Genomic DNA, 23,044 nt, shown 5'->3' with positions numbered 1-23,044 from the left:
GGGGGAAACGGGATGGGGTGGAAAGGGGAAGGTGGAGAAGGTAGTTTTGTATTTCTATAAGTTGATATATCTCACTGGTTTTTTTTGTTGTATCGGAATATTATGTAAATTTATTTTGTTAGAATGCAATTTTTTTTAAAAAAAAAATTAAATGCCATATTAAGGACAGGGAGCAGTCTGTCCTCAGGAACACAGCAGGTAGTGAGCATGCCAAGGAGAAGACTAGCCTTTACCTTGCGGTGGTATTTTTCTATATTCAGGGAGGGGGTTCAAACACCCAACCCCCAATACCACTCTTGTAGACACAGCAACCATCACTTGAACTCACTTGCCCTTGGTTCCCACTTGTGCCTGGAAAATCTTTGCCACTTTACTCCTCCAGATGCCAGCCCAGTGGGAGGGAGAGGCGGGCTCCCAAGAAACGTATTTGAAAGGAAAACATACCTTGAGATCCAGAATCTCGGAATGCAGCGAGCCGTCAGCATTGTAAGTATAAACGGTGAAGTCTTTGGGCACAAGGGCTCTGGAGGAATTGGAGAGGGAATTATGTGAAGAAACACATTAGGTAACAATTGTTTTAAAGATTAGGGGGGAAATGGGGAACCAGCAATGTTGAGTTGCAAAGTTGGAAGGGAGTGAGGGAAGGCAGGTTCAAAAGACAGAGTCTGCTAAACCACCTGAACCCCCTCCCCCCTTCAGAGTCTTGTTTTTCAACCCCTCCCAAGACAGCTTTGAAAAATAAGCAAAGAAGTACAGCATTTACCTTAAGCTAAATTAAAAACTTAAAAATTAAGAATGTCCTTAATCAGGACCAAACAGTAATGATACCTCATTAAAACCAGGATTAGTTATAAACTCCCCTCTTTTATTTTTATCACTACCAAACAAACCTCTTTCAGAAAATAAACAAAACATTATAAAAATAATAATTGAGGCTTTTAAAAAAAACTCTTTTGAAAAAAGAAGTGCTTTCATAGAACTGGACCTGGAAGAAGAATGAGGAAAAAGTAAAGATTTGCAAACAGAAGACTGTGAGAGCATGGGATCAGAAGGGGAGGAAAGCAATTGTTGCTTTTACAATTCTATCCTTGCAATTATGGTATATTTTAAATGAAATCATAAAACTTTTTTTTAAAGAAAAAGCAGCAGCTGGAGAAATACCAGTGCATTTCACTATGAATGGAGAGGGATCACACACATTTGTGCACATACACAAATTTGATGTAGCTGTGTCCTGTCCCCCTTTTTTATAATATACATTACAGCAAAAGGGCTGTTGCAAACCACATGTACAGATCAATAACCTTTACCAGAAATAAGCTGGCATGTCACCATGATGGCCAAGCCAAGGGGGCGGGCAGAGAAATCAAATCAGCCAGTTGTTTCCATTGGAGGGTTCTCATGTGATCTGTAGACCAGGGGTCAGCAAACTTTTTCAACAGGGTGCCGATCCACTGTCCCTCAGACCTTGTGGGGGGCCTGACTGTATGTTGGGGGAAAAATATGAACGAATTCCTATGCCCCACAAATAACCCAGAGATGAATTTTAAATAAAAAGACACATTCTGGGGGCATCTGGTTTGACTGCGGAGGGAAATGGCGGCGCAGAGCGGGTCGCCCGATTTAGAGACGACCGCTGCTGAGATTTCTAAGTGATAGGGGTGCATGCCAGGGTTAGACACCCCCCCCTAAAAAGCCCCACGGACAAGTGGGGTCTTGAGGGGACCAGCCGGGCTAGAAGAGACTCGCTGTGCTCGCGGAGCCTTGTCGCTGCATCGGCAGCAAGCGGGGGGGGGGTGGAGTGAGAGAAGCGGCTTGAGTCTGCCTTTGGCTCCAGCGCAGTTTAAAAATCTGAAACCACAAATCACCACCTGAAGGAGCAGACTATTTTTTTTATTTTTTTTTAAATTCATCTTTATTCATTTTTCACATAAACAAAAGAAAATACATCAAATACAAAAAGACAAAAAGACAAAAAGAAAAAAATAAGCACAAAAAAATACAAAAAAAGAAACAAAGAAAACCCACACAAAAAAGAATAGAGAAAATCTAATAGTCTTATATCATCATTATAACATTTGGACTCCCCCGGTTCCCCCCTCATTGGTTCCCTATTAAAGTTCCTTATAAAGCAGTTTTCATATAATACCAATTATTTTTAATTTGATTAAAATTTCCTCTTTAATTATCACCTTTCAATTTTATCTAAAAAGAGAAAAACTCATTTTTTTAATACATATATCAATTAATTACATTTCCCCAACTTAACTTTTTATCAGAAACGAAATTCCATTTTAATACTTCATTCTTCCCCCCCTTCCCCTGGACCCAGATTACCCAGATGTCTCAGCGAATTCCATAATTCAGACCAGTGTCGGACTTTCCCATTACACCCAACCTAAAAACCTAATTATAACTTTTAACCCACTCCTACCCTTTCCATAAACTTCCAGCCATATTTTTTAAAACCTGCCTGTTGCTACCCCACTTTTCTTGCTGGTCCCCAACACCATCCTAGCATCCCATTTTCCCAGAGACATCCATGCACTCCCTCTCTCACTGGGTGTGCATGGATCCCCCCTGGTTCACCGTTGAGGAATTCTTCTTTCAAGTCCTGAACTTGCCCCACATCTCCCACTTGTGGGGCATTTTGCCATCCTTCTTTCTCTTCTTTGCCGCTTTGAAGTTCTTCTAAATTGTCATTATTTTCTACCATTTTCAATTCTTCCTTCGATTCCTCGGCGCTGGTCTCATCTCTTTCTTTGTCGTATTCCACGTTGCCACTTAACTCCTCAAGTTTTTTATTTATTTGTCGCCATTGCATATTGTTCTTGTCCAGCACGTTTTTAATATTCAAAAGTTCCATAAAAGTCCTGTATTGATGTTGTGGCTGCCATTGTCCTTGCCTCTCAAATCCCGTGGGAAAACAGAAGATAGGAAGAGCGGATGTGGCAGGAGTCAAATTCCATGGTGGAAACCATTTTAAGTCCAGTTCTGGCTATTTCATTAATTCAGATAATTAACATAGTCCCATCATGCTGTCAGCAGAGATTTTAAATCCATTCACTGATCTTTCCAGGAATCAAGATCCAGTCTCCTGGAGGGTTTTAACAGTCTGATTTCTGACAAATTGATTGCTTTCTCTCAATTCCCCTGTTAGGGATCAGATTACTGCATCTTAAAAAAGCAATGTGGGAGACCGACTTCCGAGCTTTAAAATCTCCCACCGTGTCCAATTTTTTGCTTAACGTTGCCAATCAGAATTTTTACTCACGTGGAGTTCTTTTCCAGATCTTGCAATTTTTCGGAAGGCATCCACCGCTAGCTGGTTGAAGGCTCAGGGCTTCGCTTGTTGAAGGTGATGACAGTGCCCAAAATGGCTCCCACAACTTCCACTCCGTGACTCTCGGGAACTCTACCGAGCTCCCCGGGCATCGGAGGAGTCGCGTTATGGAGTGGTGCCGGGCAAAACAGCCCCTGGGACGCTCTACCCAGGGTCTAACGGGGATCCGCGTGCCCCCGTGGTTCCCCCCCCTTCGCAGTAGCCAGAAGCCGCGGAGCTTGCAGCTTCTGCGCCCTCTTTCCAGCGTGGCGAACCGGAAGTCTGAAGCAGCAAACTTTTTAAATAAGGTATTTATTCCCAAGATTATTGGACTTTAAAAACATAAAATTCTTGGATTAAAATTGAATTTGGCAAAGACAGAATTTAGAAAGGAAGTCAACTTCCGCCTTTTGAAGGATAGATTTTGCAGTATAGACTTGTGAATGGGATTAAAGACATTCGGAGACAGATCAGTCTTTTCCTACTTTTTAAACTGCACTTAGTTACTTACTAGCAAACCATCTCTTTGTCGAATACAAAGAAATGAGCTGTTGCTCTTTGAACTTTTAAAAGGAGTATACATGAATGGAGTGGAGTACCCTCAGTTTTTTTTAATGAATGGTGAAGCTGTTTCCATGAACGAAAGTGATTAAAGGATTGGGAAAAAATTCAAATAAATTTTAAAGGACCCTGGATCTTGGCAAATCCTACCAAAGCTCAACAGGGGGAAACTTTTCCATAACTGGGAGAAATCTCAGGGAGGAGAAGTGCCTGGGAGAGCGGGAGTAGGAAGGGAAAAAGCTTTAAATGAGCATTGGAATATAAACTGAGGAGAACATCATATATTGGATTATAAACAGCATTCGGATTACAAATACAATCTGGATTGTACAAAATTAATTTATGTCGGGAAAATATTGGATTTTAAATAATAGTGGGAACATTTTGGACTACAAGATACATCATGCACTATAAGATACGACCAGAGACTTTGAAAGCACCACACCATCATCAAGGGAACATCACAACAGTAGTGTGGACTGTGATAACTACAAGGTTTCTTTTTTCTTTAAATTGTGTATATATTGTGTATATATGTGTGATTTTCCCTTTTCTTTTTGATTACTTTTGGTTTGAAATTTCCTTAAAAGTGAAACTGTTGATATATACTAGTATAAAATTGAGCTCTGATAGGGCTTGTGGGGGAATTTCTACATACAAGTTTAAGAGTGAGAAAGAGATAAGGAGGTGGAGTGACCTTGAGACAGAAGTGTTTTGAAGCAATTGTTTTGAGAATAGACATGGCAGAGAAACCTAAACAGGAGACAGTAAATCAGAAAACACTAGAAAGAAGGAGAGTTGCAGCACAGGAAGATATCGAAAAGACACCTAAATCAGACATGGCAGAGCTTATGAATTTACACTTTGAAGAATTCGGGAAAGGACTGGAGCATTCTATGAATAAACAATTTTTGGAAGTAAGGTCAGATATAGAGAACTCTAAGGAGATTTTGTCGCAGAAATTTGATAAATTGGATAAAAAGGTGAAGTGAAAGTGGTAAAATTGGAAAAAGACAGTGAAATCGGTTGAAGGTATAAAGGAGGGTCAACTGGCAGTGGCCAGGGCAGTAGGGGGACTGGCAGATAGACGGAATCAGCTTGAACAACAGAATTTACTTTTGCAATTACGATAAATATTTTTTTTTTCTTTTTAAAACACACGTTCACTTTTTTCTCTCATGTTCAGGGAAGCAGTGCCAGACTAGATACGGTTTGGGTTTCTAAGGAATTGGAGTCAAGAATTTAAAAAATAAAAATAGATCCAGGAGCATTGTCAGATCATAATTCTATAATTATGGTCTACCTTTCGGTGGAGACTGAATGAAAAAATATTGGATGACAAAGGTTTTTTTTTGGAAAATACAAAAAAAGACGATAAGAGAATATTTTGAACAAAATTTGAATAAAGAAACCAAACTTCGAATAGTCTCCAAAAAGAAGATAAGAGAGAAGAAAAAGAAAGCTATCTTAAATAAAATAGCAGAAAAGGAAAAAGAATTAATAAGAGCACCAAATAAAGAAACAGCAAAACAGTCGATAAAATTATTACAATCACAATATTCTATGGTAATTAATTAGGAAATAGCGTTGAAAATTAAGAAAACAAAACAGATTTTTTTTAAAAAAATGCTAATAAACCAGGAAAACTTTTGGCATGGCAATTGAGACAAAGTGAACAAAACAACTATGTGAATCGGATAGAGCTTAAAGGCAGAACAACTGAGAAAGCAAAAGAAATAAGGGGGGCCTTTGTAAAATATTTTACTGATCTTTATAAAGAAAAAAGACCAGAAAATTTGAAGATGATAGAAGATTATCTTAAAAATAGTAAGCTACCAAAGATAACAGAGGAGCAAATGAGGATATTAAATATAGACATTTCATCCCAAGAAGTAATTGAAGCAATAAATCAAACAAAGGTAGGGAAGCCCCCAGGGCCAGATGGAATAACAGCCAAATATTACAAAAAAATGAGTGAGCAGCTTGTGAACCCTTTGAAAGATACTATGAATGAGGCCTTGAAAATGGGGGAAGTCTCAGAAGCATGAAAAGAGGCCTATATAACTTCAGATGTGACATTGGTAAAAAATTATAGGCCCAATTTCATTATTAAACATTGATTACAAATTGTTTGCATTTGCTTTGGCAAACAGATTGAAAAAAAATTCTAAAAGTTTTTATTCATCACTAGCTGACCCTGCCACGCGTTGCAGTGGCTAATCCCTGTGAGTGTCTCCAGTTTGACACGCTCTATGAGGTATTCTGTTTCTCCCCCCGCCCATGGTTTATCCCTGTGAATCCCCCAATTCCCCCCAACTCCCACACAGGGGAGGTGTGTTTCCTTGGGTGGTCCTGGTATTGGGGGTGGAGGGGAGGGTTGAGGAGAGGGGAGGTTCCTTGTGGGGGTCTTGGTATTGGTTGGGTAGGGTATTGTGTGTGGAGGATCTTGGGGGTTGTCACGGTCCGGTCGGCGGGCGTCAGGACCAGAGGCAAGATGGTGGTGAAGAAGCAGGGTCGAAGGCAGAGGCGAAGGTCCACGGGGCACGAAGCAAGGCGAAGGCAAAGCGAGGGTCCAGGAACAAGAAGCAAGGCGAAGGTCCACGGGGCAAGAGCAAGGCGAAGGCGAAGCAAGGGTCCAAGGAGCAAGGAGCAAGGCGAAGGATCCAGGAACAAGAAGCAAGGCGAAGGTCCACGGGGCAGGAGCAAGGCGAAGGCGAGGCAGGGGTCCAAGAAGCACGGCAGCAACAAGGCAAGGGTCCAAGGAACAGGAGGCCAAATGCAACCAGGCAGGGATAGCGTTGCTGTGGCAAAGAGCTGAAGGGAAATGCTGGGCTTTTATCCCACCCAGCTCCTGCCACCAGGTGCAGTGAGATCTCAAGTGGCCTCACCTGGGTGATTACTCCTTGCCTCTCCAGCACAAGCTGAGGACTTCACCTGTGTGGCCACGCCTTGCTTCTCCAGCACAAGTTGAGGCAGGCCCCAGTCCTGCAAAGCACTACAGGCCCCAGAGCCTGACTCCTGCCCATACTCCTGACAGGGGTAGAGGGTTGTGTAGGGGGTTTGTGGTGGGGCGGGATTCTGAGTGGTTAATCCCTGTGAGTGTCCCCAGTTTGTCTTGATCCATGATCTATTCTGTTCGTTCCCCCACCCCTGGGGTTATCTCTGTGAATCCCCCAATTCCCTATACCCCGTCCACCCCCACCCAGGGGAGGTGTTGATCCTTGGGTAGTCCTGGTATTTGGGGGGTGGGAGGGGAGGGTTGAGGAAAGGTGAGGGTCCTTCGGTGGTCTTGGTCTTGGGGGGAGGGTTGAGGAGAGGGGAGGGTCCTTAGGGGGTGGGAGGGGATCCCTAGGGAGAGGGTACTGTCGGGTCGGCCTATGGGGAGAGGTCTAGAGTCGGGGTGGCCTGTCCCCTGTTGGTGGTGAGATCTTATGGTGGGGGTCGCAGATCGGGCCTGATCTATGGTGTGGGCGGGGATCCGTGGGGAGAGGGCTACTGTCGGGGTTGGTGGGAATCGCGGATCAGGCGCAATCCTTGGGGAGAGGCCTACTGTCGGGGAGGCCTGTTCCCTGGTGATGGTGAGGTGTCCTTGGAAGGCGTGGATCGTGGATCAGGTGGGATGGGTAAGGGGGCAATCTCTGGGGCAGGAGGGGATCCCTAGGGAGTGGGCTGGTGTGGGTAGGGGGATCCGTGGGGAGTGGGCTGCTGTGAGTAGGGCGCAATCTATGGGGTGGGCGGGGATCCGTGGGGAGAGGCCTACTGTCGGGGTGGCACCTTCTACATTTTTATATACTTGCCGGATGGATATATCTCAGTGGTGGATCTCGTGGTGGAGGCGGGGTTTGTGGATGTGGTGTAGATTTCATAGGAAGGGAGGAAATCCACTTGAGGGTGCTGTTTTACTTTGTTGAAAAACAGGTTTTTACCTGTGGAGGTGTGAGGTGTGTGAGGTGTTTATTTCTAACAACACTCGGGGAGTGGCCTGGATCGTTGTGTCAAAATTTCAGGTCGATCGATCAAGCGGTTACGGAGAAAAGTGGAGCCCGCACTTCATGATTTTTACAGTTTTATATATATAGATGATCAACCTGGATTCTTTCCAGGCAGACAAAATAAAGATAATATTAGAAATGTACTGAATATTATAGAATACCTGGAAGTGAGAAATGAGAAAAAAACAGAAAAAGCATTTGATAATGTTTTGATAATGTTTATTGGAGCTTCATGAGGAAGGTGATGGAGGAGATGGGGTCTAGAGTAAATTTTAATAGGGGGATGCAAGCTGTTTATTCAGAACAAAATGCAAAAATAATTGTAAATTGGATGATAACAGATGAATGCAATATCCAAAAAGGAACAAGACAAGGATGTCCATTGTCACCGCTGTTGTTTGTTCTGGTACTGGAAGTTATGACAAGAAGGATAAGAGAAGATAGAGAAGCAGTAGGAATAAAATTAAAGAAAAATGAGCATACATTGAAAGCATTTTTGGATGATTTGGTAATAACTGTGGAAGATCCAAAAAATTCTCTCCCAAAAGTTTGATCAAGAGTTTGGTCAAGTGGCAGGATTTAAATTAAATAAAAACAAAACTAAATTGCTATTAAAAAATGAAGCTGCATCCCTAATATGGATCCATGATCGGATCAAGTTAGAAAGGGAGTAAATAACAGAACAGGAAGGACATGAGAACAGGTTTGGATGGCATGTTTCCCTATGGTATGGAAAAGCAAAAATACACAAAGGGTTCCACAATCACATAATAAGGAGATCATTGTTCAAAGTGTGGGGAAAATATAAAGACTTACTAGAACCCAAGAGTTGGAGAAAAAGGGAGAATGGCCAATGGTGCTGCCCTGCTGTGAGTGCCCACAGGCCCTGTCCCTGCCTCTCTCCATCTGGCCCAGGGTGGGGCCTGGGGGGCCTCATAAGGACTGCTGCCGCTGCTCTGCTGCTGGTGCTGCCCAGAGGAACTTAGAACAGCACAGAGTTCTTTTGAAAATTATTTTTTTAAAAAAAAAATAATTGTTTTTATTTTCTTTGGTGTGGTAGCTGGGAGGGATCTTTAGTTGGGTTTGGGAATTTGTTTAATTTTGGTATATTTGTAATTTTTACTGTTCTTGGTTTTATTGGTTTATTGTGTTTTTCTTTTGTTCTGTTTTTTGCTGCTTTTTTATAGAGGTTTTATTTTGTTTTTAAGGGGAGGGGTCAGGGCTGCCCGGGAGGGGCTCCCAGCCAGCAAAGTGGCTGGGGCAGATTCCACAGGGGGGGATGCACTGGGACACCCGATCTCAGTGGTCACGGGTAGGAGGAGGAGTTACACTAAGACCAGACCATGTCATTACCAAGGAGGCAGGTTTAGTCATTGTTTGAGGACTATCCCTGCCTCTGGGTCTGCTCCTGACCGGACGGATACTGGAATCAGCAAGGGATACCCACATGATCTGAAGGTGCTGCTGTGCAATGCCAGGTCAATGATCCACAAGACCACTGCCACCCACGACCTGATTGGACTTGACCTGGCATGTGTGACAGAGACCTGGTTGGATGAAGCAGATGGGCCTGTTCTTGCTGCTGCTTGTCCACCAGGTTTCTCTTATGCACAGCAGTGATTTTTAGGAAGTCGTTGGTTTGCACCAGGCGTCCTATTAGGAAGACCGAGTTTTCTGAGTGCATTCTATTTTGGAGGTCTTTAAGCAGAGCCTTGACAGCCATCTGTCAGGAATGCTTTGATGGTGTTTCCTGCTTGGCAGGGGGTTGGACTGGATGGCCCTTGTGGTCTCTTCCAACTCTATGATTCTATGATTCTATGTTCTGGAAGTTGGGCAATAGGGGCAGTACAGGATTCCTTTTGGTGTACCGACCTCCCCGCTGCACCAAGGATTCCCTGCCCGAGCTGCTTCAGGTCATGTTGGATGTGCTCCTGGAGACACCTAGCTTGGTTGTCCTAGGGGATTTTAATATCCATGCCGACACAACCTTACAAGGGGCCGCTCGGGTCGTCGTGGAAAGCATGGACTCCATGGGGCTGTCCCTGAATAAGGCTGGCCCAACTTATAGCCATGGACATGCCTTGGACCTGGTGTTTACTTCTATGTATGTTGGTGATCTGACATTCAGTAAAAGCAAAACAAAAGAAGTGCTATGGTCAGATCACTTTCTGGTGCAGCTGGACTTCTCTGCAACCCTTCCGCACTGCAGGGAGGTGGGACTGATTTGGATGGTCCGCCCCCGCTACTTAATGGATCCAAATGGTTTCCAGAGAGTGGTAGGGGATGCTTTATCCCATGTCGATGGCCTTTCAGCTGATTCCCTGGTGGCCCGCTGGAATGTGGAGTTAGCCAGGGCTATTGACTGTCTGGCTCCGAAGCGCCCTCTCTGATTGAATGGAGCCCGCCCGGACAGCCCCGTGGTTTTCCCCGGAGCTGAGGGCAATGAAACAGTTGCTGAGACGGCTAGAGCGCCGGTGGCAGAAAACTCATGCTGAATCAGACTGGACACGGGCTAGAGCTCAACTTCAAGCCTACCAAGTGGCAATGGCAAAGAGGACCTTCTTCGCCGTTTCTATCACATCTGCAGAAAACAGCAGCAGGAGACTTTTTCAGGTGGTTCGCAATCTATCTGAACCACCTTCATCATCGGGGCCTGATAGGGACCCCAATATCTCCTGCAATGCTTTTGCAAAGTTTTTTGCAGATAAAGTCGCCCAGATTCGGAAGGAGGTAGACACCACCATGGGAGCAGGGCCGGGGCGGGAGAATGCTGGAGCTCTGTCTGGTCGAGTTCCATGGAATCAATTTCAATCCGTTACCTCCAAGGATGTGGACAGGCTGCTTGGACAAGTGAAACCAACCACCTGTCTCCTTGATCCTTGCCCCTCCTGGCTTATAAAAGCAAGCCAGGAAGGGCTGGGCGATGGGCTTCGCGGGTTGGTGAATGCTTCTCTCTGCGAGGGAGCCTTCCCAGACCCGCTGAAAGAGGCGGTCATTAAACCGATTCTTTAAAAAACATCATTAGACCCGGCCAATATGGCCAACTATCGCCCATTCTCAAATCTACCATTCCTGGGCAAGGTGATTGAGTGGGTGGTTGCTGAACAACTGCAGGCACGCCTGGAAGAAGCGGACCATTGGAAGACTGGAGAAATGCCAACTAAAGAGCAATGGCAAGAAAAACTGATGAACTATGCAAAATTGGCAAAATTGACGGACAGACTTCAGGAAAAAGATAACAGTGACTTTGAAAGAGAACGGGAACCATTTATAGTATACTTGCAGAAACAAAGGAAGACTATTGACTTGATGGCAGGATTTTAAAAAAAATTGTAGAAGATAAAGAAATAATATAGTGTATCTTTTCAAAAACAGCAGTGTGTAATAAGGGGGAAACAAAGCAGAGGTGGAAGTTGGGGGAAGCCCAGGAGGGGAGGGAAGAGGGAATGTAATAGAAATGTTATGGATAGGAGATGTATGTAATGATAGAAAAAGAAAAGTGGAAACATTTTACTCATGTAAAAACACACTGATTCCGGGACCGTCCGCGGCCCGGATTTAGAAGGCGATTGGGCCTGATCCGGCCCCCGGTCCTTAGTTTGCCTACCCATGCTGTAGGCTAAGGACCAGGGAAAAGAGCCAAACAGACCAATTTAAACTCAGAATAACCAGGATGAAGGAAAACAGCCCAGTGCAGCTGAAAGGGAGTCACTTACTTGTTTTTTTCTAGTTCAAGTGTATACTTTGTTCCTTCAACATCAACTTCAAATGATAGTTCATCCTCAAAAGAAGAAGGAAGGAAGAATAATCATGCAACCTCTCTGGGAATCCTCAATTAATTATTCACATTTTCCGAACAATCCAGAGATTCCCAGTCCTGTCCGCCCCCCCGTGCCCCCCCACTGCCACCTAGCAAATACACCCTTGTGTGTATGGTGGAGGTGCATCACCCACCCTTGCCATACATACACATTACACAAAGCAGTTTACATCCATTAAAATCATAACATGAAAAATAACAACACTGTCAGCAATATAAAAATCATAGTGTAACAACCACAAATTAAAAGGATAATATCAGCAGAGAAAAGGTACTTTCCCACTAAAACCCACTAAGCCAGACCAACAAAAGTCTGATTGAAATTGCTCTGCAAGACATACTGTAGTAGCACCCTGTCCATGTTTATCTCTCTGCACGCTCAGCTTTTGATGCATTTTCTCTTTTTTTAAGGAAATGGTTGCAAAACCATTTGTATGGCTTTGTATGTCAGGTATGGGGAACCACAATTTAGGTTATTTTTGAAAAAAGTTGCATTTTGACAGCTGGCGGGTGAGGAGACCCTTGTACGTCTTTCTGCCTCAGTTGCCAAAAGAACTTGATCAGTCTTGGGTACTATGCACCATGATGTAGGGAGGGGGAGCCATGTGCTCCTTCACCTCATTCAGCAAAATGTCTCAGCCCTGTGCACTGTTGACTTCACAAACATTAGACAATAGGCACTGCTCACAACAAGCTTCTGCAGCGAATATGCAGATCTCTCAGAGAGAGAGAGAGAGAGAGAGAGAGTTTAGTCCTAGGCTGCCCTGAACCCTCGGCAGCTGTACCATTCAGGAAGCACATCCATGCTTTATTATTTCACAACTGCTTCCAGATGATGTGTACAAAAAGCAGAAAGCAACAGGCTGACGATGAAATCCTGCTCTGAAATACCTCTGCTGCCCTGGATGTCAGCACATCGCGGTGTTTTCTTGTTATCCTCTTGGGGACAATAATTTCATAGGCAGATAGCTGAGATAATGGCTGAAAACCTAGAAAGAAACAGGGAAATGTTAATGGATTAAAACACTGTCAAATTGATAGTCAGTGAAACCAGATAGCTTATCCACAGGTCCCTGAGTAACAGTGGCAAGAAGACTAATTGAACCTTAAGACAGCTGTCGGGCACAAATTTGATGGCTTTATGATCAGCACATGGATGCCACTGGCTGAAACAGGTTTAACAGTCATTCGTTCTCCACAGGAAACCATCAGAAATGTAGTGGTGTAGTGGTTAAGAGCAGTAGACTCGTAATCTGGGGAACCGGGTTTGCGTCTCCGCTCCTCCACATGCAGCTGCTGGGTGACCTTGGGTTGTCACACTTCTCTGAAGTCTCTCAGCCCCACTCACCTCACAGAGTGTTTGTTGTGGGGGAGGAAGGGAAAGGAGAATGTTAGCTGCTTTGAGACTCTTTCGGGTAGTGATAAAGCGGGATATCAAATCCAAACTCTTCTTCTTAGATATGTTCTGGGGGTCATTTTATTTCTACTTTCTGAGATCGAGTGCTGGGGTTCTTTTCCTTGAAGAAGCTAACACATAAAATTAAGGTCGCCCAGGGATCTGCTGCATCACAAGATTTTGCAGCCAACCTGTGCCCTTTTATTTACTTAATATGAACACTCATGCAATGGGTTGCCTCATTACAGTACAATTTGGAAGAATTACAGAACTTATTCGGCTCTTTGCCTCCTCCTTGCACCTCTCAAGCTTCTTTTCTTTTTCTGCTATTCCACTACTATTGGGTTTTGGTCCCCTCAGGGGGACCAAACTCCTTAGATTTTCATATGGGTTTTCTTCATGTGTATCTTTTGTCCTGATGCTCCTTTCACATGTATGGTTCATGTTATACGAGGAGACATTGGGGGATCATGGCTAGACTTCGACCTCTCAGCCTAACCTACCTCACAGGGTTGTTGTGAGGATGAAATGGAGAGGGGAGAAGCATGTGCACCACCTTGAGCTCCTTGGGGGAAAGTTGGGATAAAAATGTAGTCATAAATAAATAAATAATTTTTTTAAAATAGAAGACTAAAGAAATGGTTCTGCAAGGCAGAAAGGGATCTCTTGACAAGTAATTTTCAGCATCCACACCAAACTACAATTCCCAGGATGCTTTGAGGGTAGCCATGCCATTATTTGTGAAAGTGCTCTCTCTCTCCCTCTCCCGCTGCTTCCCCCATGAAACCCTGGTCTTTATAGCGGAACCAGAGCAAAGAGCAACCCCTGAAAAACCCAAGATGCTGTTAGTTGTGCTTCAGCTGTTGCAAGGAAAGCTCCAGGGCAACAAAGATGAGTGCTCAGAGATGGAACTTGACAGCATGGGCAAAAGGAAAGTGGGGATGAGCCCCATGTCTGTTTGGGAAGATACAGTCAAACAAAAAGAACAAGGCTGGACTTGAGAAATATATAACAAAACAGAGGCGATCAGTTAAAGATTTCAGCTTCTACCTTCCTCAGCAATTTAGCTGGGATTTCAGATGAATCCTGTCAGCCAAAGTGCTTCTGGAATGCCCTCCCCACCTGAGGCAGTCCATGCTCCCCACTTTATTGCCCTTTGACAGGTGAAGACATGCCTCTCTCTTTGCCCAGGCCTTTGGGGAGGGCTAAGTGGCACCATATTGGATTATGCTCTTCGTCTTGTTGTTAGAATTTTGAGGTCATATATAAAAAATTAAATGTTCATAACTGCATTTATAAATCACATGTCTTAGACGGTACAGGAAGACAGTCCTGAAACCATTTTGATTCTCCCAAACTGACCAAATGTTTCTTTGCAAGGAGGAAGGAAATGAAAAAAAACTCCCCATTGTCTGTGTTCACAAATCCTGCCTTGGGGGATTAATAATAATAATAATAATAATAATAATAATAATAATAATAAATTATTATTTATACCCCGCCCATCTGGCCGGGTTCCCCCAGCCACTCTGGGCGGCTTCCAACCAAAATATTAAAATACAGAAATCCATCAAACATTAAAAGCTTCCCTAAACAGGGCTGCCTTAAGATGCCTTCTAAAGGTCTGGTAATTGTTATTCTCTTTGACCTCTGGTGGGAGGGCATTCCACAGGGTGGGTGCCACTACCGAGAAGGCCCTCTGCCTGGTTCCCTGTAACTTGGCTTCTTGCAGCGAGGGAACCGCCAGAAGACCCTCGGCGCTGGACCTCAGTGTCTGGGCAGAACGATGGGGGAGGAGACGCTCCTTCAGGTATACTGGACCGAGGCTGTTTAGGGCTTTAAAGGTCAGCACCAACACTTTGAATTGTGCTCGGAAACGTACTGGGAGTCAATGTAGATCTTTCAAGACCGGTGTTATGTGGTCTCGGCGGCTGCTCCCAGTCACCAGTCTAGCTGCCACATTCTGGATTAGTTGTAGTTTCCGGGTCACCTTCAAAGGTAGCCCCACGTAGAGAGATAACCAGAGCATGCACCACTCTGGCAAGACAGTCCGCGGGCAGGTAGGGTCTCAGCCTGCGTATCAGATGGACACAGAGTTGACCTGCGCCTGCATGGACAGCTGTGAGTCCAAAATGACTCCCAGGCTGCGCACCTGGTCCTTCAGGGGCACAGTTACCCCATTCAGGACCAGGGAGTCCTCCACACCTGCCCTTCACATTTCAGGTGCGAATAGAGTGAGCCTGGCTCAGGAACTAAGTATTTATCATTTCAAAGGGACTGGCCAGGCTCCCCTGGTGATCCAATCAAGTGAACATTAACAGGGAGCTGAAGTGTGTGAAGAAGTGTCCATGCACAAGCTCATACCAAAATAAAAACTTAGTTGGTCTTTAAGGTGCTACTGAAGGGATTTTTTTTATTTTGTAGGGAGCTGGCAGACATGGGAAAAACAACACTCAGATTTCTGTCATAGACCACCCCTTTTCTGTGATGTATGTGTGAAGTATTGGGGGGGTCCTTGCTACACCCCTTCTGTGATGTATTGTGACACTTATTGTGACACTGGGGTGGGTCTTGAGTTTGAGGTGGGCAATTTCAAAAGTCTATATAGGGGCTGGCACACCTTTGGTTGGGGGTCCTTCTTTTCTCTTGTGAGAGAGAGAACACCCTGTTGCAACAGTTTAAGAAAGATCAGGCTTACCAGCTGCTTTGCTTCTCAATGTCTCTGGTTGGCCTCTGTTCTTTTCTCCTACCGATGGAGAACCTTAAAAGGACTCTTGTGTACCCCATGAGGGAATAAGGGCAGATTTTGTTTATAAGAGTCTGTTGATGTCTTCTGATTTTACTGGTGCTGATTTAATATGTGTCTTGCTTTGCTCCAGTGTTGTTGCTTTTTAAATTGCATTCATTGTGATTTTAATATACTTCTGTGCCCCATCCTGAAACCTTGAGGTGAAGAGAGGGCTATAAATACTTGAAATAACAAAGCAAGACGTCTAAAGCCAAAAGAGCCACAGCTAAAAACACTGAAACGGGAGCAGTCAGGCTGGCTCATCCCATGGAAAATGTGCACATTTTGCTTCCTAACTTTTATTTTATTTAATGAAAGGTTAGAGTCTGGAGTGCAGGCTGTTTATGTGTGCTCTATATCGCTACCGCAGGTACCTGCCTCTCTGCAGCCCTGTTCAGTATATCCAGCATCTTTGCTAGTGAACAGCAACTAACCACATATAACACTTCCTCCACTCAAGGTTGCAGCCTGGAGAATCTGCTTTTCATTCAAAAAAGAAAAGGAGATCTTCAAGGAAAAGTTACAAGGAATTATACGTAACCTGCAGTTTGGACCTCAAGAGTGCAAAGAACTACAGTGAACTTGAAGCCCACATTTTCACTTTGTTACGTTCAGATGAAATTGTGTCCTTCACTCTTTAAAACATAAAAAAATTCCTTCAGTAGCACCTTAAAGACCAACTAAGTTTATATTTTGGTATGAGCTTTCGTGTGCATGCACACTTCTTCAGATACCTCATGCACACGAAAGCTCATACCAAAATATAAACTTAGTTGGTCTTTAAGGTGCTACTGAAGGAATTTTTTTATTTTGCTTCGACTCAGACCAACACGGCTACCTACCTGTGTCTTTAAAACATGTCACACAAATCCAAGTCTCAAAAACATACCAGGATTTCAGCACGCAGCATTATCACCAACAAAGTTGAGGGAAATTTCTACTGAACATTTGCAGGTACCGTGTTTCCCCTATTTTAAGACGTAGTCATATAGTAAGCCATAGCAGGATTTTTAAGCATTTGAGAAATATAAGACATACCCCGAAAATAAGCCATACTTCCGCGCTGTGCGGAGCGAGACCGCCAAGCACCCCAGCCAGCCAACGGGACCCAGCATGCTGGCCGCGGCAGGAGGAGGAAGCCTGCCGGGTCGGGTTGGTGCCCGGAAGCGGCAGCTGCAGCACCGACAAAGCGCACACCAGTGCCGCACGAAGTGCCCAGGGCATGAGCCAGCAGGACCCAGCTCCTGCAATGCCAGCCACGGGAGGAGGAGGCCTGCCGGGTTGGCTTGACCTCTTGAAGCGGCAGCTGCTGCAGCGCCAACAAAGCACGAGGCAGCGCTGCATGGAGCGCCCAGGGAACAAGCCAGCAGGGCCCAGGTCCTGCAATGCCGGCCACGGCAGGAGGAGGAGGAGGTAAGATGTAGTCGTTTGGAGTTTTTGAAATGTGAAATAGCTGCTGCAGCACCGACATAGCCAGAACCAGCGACCGGGTGGGGAAGGCGCAGAGTGGGCGTGGCGATGGCGACAGCCAATCGGCGGCGCAGCAGATAAGACATCCCCTTAAAATAAGCCACCGTGTGCTTTTTTTTTAAGGAAAAATAAATATAAGACGGTGTCTTAAAAAAGGGGAAACACCAGTACTTTTCCTTATTAAGTACAATTTAACTATACAACATGCATGAGATAGTAATGCTGTAGCTATTATAATAAAAATGTATGGTTCAAGTTGTAAGGTTGGAGAGTCCACAACACTGTCATGATTAACTTCCCTAAGGACCAGTGTTCACATTGCACTTGTGCAGCTTCCTCTCCCCCCCCCCCCCAAGCACTGTCTTCAACATCCCGACCCTATTTTTGAAACTACTTCTCTCTTCCACTAAGCTGCCCCACATTGCACCTGTTTCCACTTCTCCCCCTGCTTCTGCAATCGTGCTTACACACAGAGAACTGTCCACCTGGAACATGGTAGCAATAGACACCAGCCCACCTTGCAGAAGTGGTGCTTCTGCAATTGCAATGCGGAGGGATCACTAGGTTGGTGCTAAGCGGCTCCTGCTAATGGAGATTTGGTGAGGAGCTCTATAGCTATTCGCAGCAAATTGCTCCAAGCAAAGCAGGAAGTCTGTCAAGTGGAGATGAAGTGATTCATCTCATTCGCACATTTTAATTACAGTCACCTGGGGCACATAATAAATTAATTTTACTTAGCGGGTTTGCCTTAGCTTAAATGGCCCTATTTGTTTTATTTATTTCAGAAACTGTTTCATTAATATATATATACTACTTGTTTGAAGTACTGTATATACATAAGTATATATTGAAGTATACAAAAAGTTTTTTTAAGCAGTTTACTATGTTTCAACATACTGGTAAATCTGGAGGTCCATTCCTACCCCAGTGGAAGCAGTGTCATCCCGTTCTGTGAAAGATGTAGTCAAAACTTGTTCCTCAGCCCTGGGATTCATATGTTACACCTACAATGTTATCCCCACAATTCTTACCTTTCATGTTCTGCAGGTGGAACAGGGAACCTGTGGCTCACCAGCTATGGTGAGGGGACCACGAGGGGGGTGGCATTGGTCACTGCTGTGCCCTCAGCACCGTGAGGCGATAGAGCAACATGGGCCTGCCCCCCTGCTGCTGGTTGGACACAAACTCCCCTTAGCACCACCCAGCACAGGCAAGGGACAGGGCTGGTGGGAACTGTAGCCCAAGAACATCTGGAGGGCCAGAGGTTTCCCACCATTGCCTGAAGGTCCCCTGGCCCCACTCAGAGCAAGCACCTCAGTGGCCCTCCAGGTGCTGAGGGACCACAACTCCCAGCATCCCTGGCCAAGGGACTGGGGGCCCTTGGTAGTTGTAGCCCAACAACATCTTGAGGGCCACACATTCCCCAACCTGACATCCTGTATTGCAGCGTCTGCATTCAGCATCAGGTGGCACGAGATGACTCTCAGGGTTCCTTCCAACTCTGTGGTTTGACTCACGCATGTCCTTTATATAATGCTTTGAAGGAGCAGTATGTGGGACAGATTTTAGGGAGAGGGAGGTCTAGCTATGGGTAGTACGCAAATAAGAATTCAGAGTGCACCCAAACTTAGTTGAATACAGGCTATAATTTATTTACTGAGTGGCCAAGATAAATACACAACTAGGCAAACTATGGGAAAGGGTCATAGCCCCGTGTCAGAGGACCTGCTTAGCATGCAGAAGGTGGCAGGTTCAATTCTTTTAATCTCCAGGTAGGGGTGGGAGTGACCCCGTCTGAAACCCTGGCCAGCTGCTGCCAGTCGGTGTAGACAATAGTACGCAAAGTGGACCAAGGGTCTGGATCCAGATAAAGCAGCCTCCTAACTGTCCATTTTCTACTGGCAGTAATTGCCAAGAGAAGAAAATTATTGAGAGAGGGTTCTGTGTTTTCCCAGGAAAATTCAGAATTTTAAACGTACTACTCTGCTTTAACATACTTTCATTCAGGTTTGCATAACTTGCATTTGAATTCATCTCAGTAATTTTAATATTTGCATTCAGGTACCCACCTTCAGGTACCCAGCCTTGTTGGTCTGACGCAGTCAAAGTAAATACTTTTTTAAAAAAATTGTCCAGTAGCACCTTAGAGACCAACTAAGTTTGTTCTGGGTATAAGCTTTCATGTACATGCACACTTCTTCAGATATTTAATTTTAATAATGGGTAAGAGTAAGAACCTTTCCCCCTTTTAAGGAGTGTGATTTTGCCAAGGAAATTCAGCATTCCAAATTCATTCATGGTGTAGTTTATTTGTGTCAAGGTTAATTTCTATTTCTACCACTCTGGCATACTTCTGTATTGTTAAACTTGTTTTGTAATGGTTTTAGAATTAGAAACAAACAAATATGAAGCTGATTCCCAGCCATGCCCAACATTTCCCAAGTGTGTGGGTGGGCACAGCTATGCTAACTGATCTCGGCATATCTAACTTAATGGCATTTTATTTAGGTGGCCAAGCCCTGGTCCCCAAGGGAAGGCTGGGAAACATGTTGGGGAAAGGGAAGCAATTCTGCAGAAGAAACCCATGTGAGAGTCAGAGCATCACAGAAGCCTTTTCTTTATAATATCCCTACCGCACCTTCCAATGACACAACCTTTAAGGCAGCCAACATCCTGTTTAAACAACAATTCAAATCAGCAATTCAAAAATGAAAAACCAAAACATAACTGAAATGAGCCCCCACTCCAAAAAAAACCCCTGCATCTGCTAAAGACAATTTTCTTTCGACTAATCTTCTAAATGGAGATATTCATTCTGGTTGATATCTGTACTGTAGTGGAAGTGAATTGATTTTATGTATTGTGCACCAGTCAACTGCCCTGAATTAAGCGGGACATGGCGCGTTCACAGGAGTCACCCCAGTGCAGCCACCCAAGGTCAGTCAGAGGCATGGGGAGCAGGTGTGAAGACTGCACTGCCTTTAGAATGAGCTTACATGGCTTATAAACCTTGATCAACCCACATCTTTCTTCTGACTTCCTAGCCTCTCCCCTGCTCATTGTGCCTCATGGAGTCAACAGACATACCGGTATCACAGGTGGACATGGATGGAACTGGCAATAAACAGACACATCAGATGACAAGCACATGCCACACAGGTGGCATGCACAACCCAAAGGTGGAGATATTCCTTACCCAACTTGTTTAATTGTCAAACGCGGCTGCCAGACATGTAAAAAAGATGATGAATAATTATTGGATTGACAAAACTCGGACCAGTCTTACAATAGGCAGCTTGCCAACTGTGGGCCCATCTGAGAGAGTAGCATGTGAACAGAGCCCACAGGAGTTTGTTTGCTTCCAAAGATTTATACCAATGCAGTCCATATCAGCCTCATTTTTCTGGGAGAGGCTTCCAGCCTAAAAGACAGAAATCCTGCCTGTCTTGTCTCCTACCTTGCCAGAACCTTTTACTTGGCAGTAATTAGTTAATTCAAAGCATGAAATGCATAATTAAATTTAAACAACTTAGCAAGCACAATAACCAACTATTATTGTGCAAGTTGGGCAATAACCAACTGTGCACTCCATTTAATTATATGAGCTGTTTCAGGGGCGTACCCAGGATCAAAACTAGGGGGGGGGCAAGCCATGGTCATTCAGGTTATGACATTTCAGCACGGAAAAGGGGAATGAAACCTAAATTTTAAGAAAATTATATATAATTATAGCAGTGCTTTATTACGGTAGTTATTACAATTATTTGCTTGGGGGGGGGGGAATTAATTTTTATTCTAGTTACATGTCTTACACTAATATCATTTTTCTTGGGTTTGAAGAAAACTTGTTCAAAACTTTCGTTTCAATCCAGTCCTGATTTTCCTTGAAGAATTTCCGATGGACGCTCATCAAACACAACCCAGTCAGTCTGTGCTCTCCCATTGTACTTCTGAGCCAGGTCTTTACCCTTTAAAATTTAATTTTCTACAGAAATTACTTAACTTACCTTTTTGGAACCAGTTTTTTTATATCCATTTAGGCAGCATCAATGTCTTCTAAATGTAAATAAGAAGGTAAACATAGATTCCTCTACCAGTTGCTAGGTGGCTCTAGATACTTCTCGGTTTTTACACCATTTCAGTGTGGTATACAACTGATTATTCGCCATCACCCTACCTAATTTTGTTTCGTTTCATCACTTTAGAAATTTCTTTTGCTTCGGGGGGGCAGCTGCCCCCCACCCCTCGCTGGGTACGCCCATGAGCTGTTTACTGAACAGCACTATCTGGACTATTAAATGGCACCTAGTGCTGATGGGAGTTGCATCTGGAACGCACCAGGTTGGCAATGACTGATTTAGGACCCTTCAGAAATGTGTACATTATTATTTTAAGATTTTATTTTATTATTTACTAGATTTATACACCACTCACCATCAAAAAATCTCATTTAAAAGGGCTGTTAAACAGCCAAAGTCTTCATTGAAGAGGAACATTTTTGCCTGGCGCCTAAAAACATATAATGAAGGCACCAGATGAACTTCCTTGGGGAGGGCATTCCACAAGCGGGGAGTCACTGCAGAAAAGGCCCTGTTCTCATGTTGCCACCCTCTGGACCTTTCATGAAGGAGGCACAGGGAGAAGGGCCTCAGAGGATGAACAGAGTCCAGGTTGGTTGATATGGAGGGTGGGCTCCTGCAGTGACCCCATGCCCGTTTTCATCTGTGGAAGGTATGGATTAGATTTGTACCTATTTTCCCCCTCCCTTTGTACAGGATGATGGTGCAATAGCAATACAGAATTTGCACCTCATCTCAGCCAACTTTTATAGTTTGGGCCCTTCATAGGAAGCAAATCTTTCAAACCATGTTCTAAACTAGGGAATATGCCCCATCTAATCAAGGAGGACTCAGGAATTCCCTGTCAGAGATTTTTGAAATTCCATGCTCATTCGTCTCAACACAGAAGTCAATCCTAACAGAAGCATCCTGACCACAAGGCAGGGAGAAGCCTCCAGCCACCTTCAGAGGTCTTTCCAGAAACTCACATCAACACCTTTTGAAACAAGTTTAAATGCTTTTAATTGCATTTTTAATTGCTTGTCAGAAAAGAGAGTTGACTTATCCAGGTTCAGCATGTGATGCCTTTAGGCATAAGCTATTATTACTGCTACATTTATACTCTCTTTCCCTGCAGGGAGCTCAAGGAGGCACACATCAAGGAAGCGGGGGAACCCTTTTGGCTCTATGGACTAGAACAGGATCAGCCTCATGGGTCAAATCTGGCAGGCGCTGCCCACTGACCCAATTTGGTCACCTGTAATCACTTGGTGTCATTATGACATCGCACTTGATAGGTGGGTTGTCCCACCTCCTGTCAGAATCTCTTGGGTGAGCTTCCCTAGTGTCCAACACCCAGTGGGCACAAGGGACATTGCTACGCCTGTTCTCGGCACTTTGGGAGGCACCAATCAGAAGACTGCCAAAGCACCTCTTTCCTTCTCCTGCTCACCCCCCCCCAAGCTTTGGGAAGTGTGTTTTATAGGCTTTCCTTGGCTGTTCACACCAATTGCCTGCAGGAAACAGGTGTGCACAGCCAAGCAGAGCAGCACTTAACTCCCACTCATCAGCTGAAGGGCAGGGGTTAAAGCAGGCATCCCCAAACTCGGCCCTCCAGATGTTTTGGGACTACAATT

The 23,044-nt window shown here is 44.5% G+C and overlaps 1 protein-coding gene across 1 annotated transcript in view; it reads right to left on the bottom strand.

Moving 5' to 3' along the window:
- ADAM9 (ADAM metallopeptidase domain 9) overlaps window positions 1-23,044 on the bottom strand; it is a 95,909-nt gene that overhangs the window by 59,802 nt on the left and 13,063 nt on the right. Inside the window, exons 2-4 of the mRNA XM_035139116.3 lie at window positions 12,587-12,684; window positions 11,592-11,656; window positions 445-523 (exon numbers count right to left, since the gene is read on the bottom strand). Of these exons, the coding sequence (XP_034995007.2) occupies window positions 445-523; window positions 11,592-11,656; window positions 12,587-12,684 (242 nt within the window). The remainder of the gene's footprint in view (window positions 1-444; window positions 524-11,591; window positions 11,657-12,586; window positions 12,685-23,044) is intronic.

Source organism: Zootoca vivipara, chromosome 14 (genome assembly GCF_965207765.1).
Source record: "Zootoca vivipara chromosome 14, rZooViv2.hap1.1, whole genome shotgun sequence".
Taxonomy (NCBI): domain Eukaryota; kingdom Metazoa; phylum Chordata; class Lepidosauria; order Squamata; family Lacertidae; genus Zootoca; species Zootoca vivipara.
The sequence above is the reverse complement of the archived record's forward strand: the minus strand, read 5'-3'. Positions and strand labels throughout refer to the sequence as shown.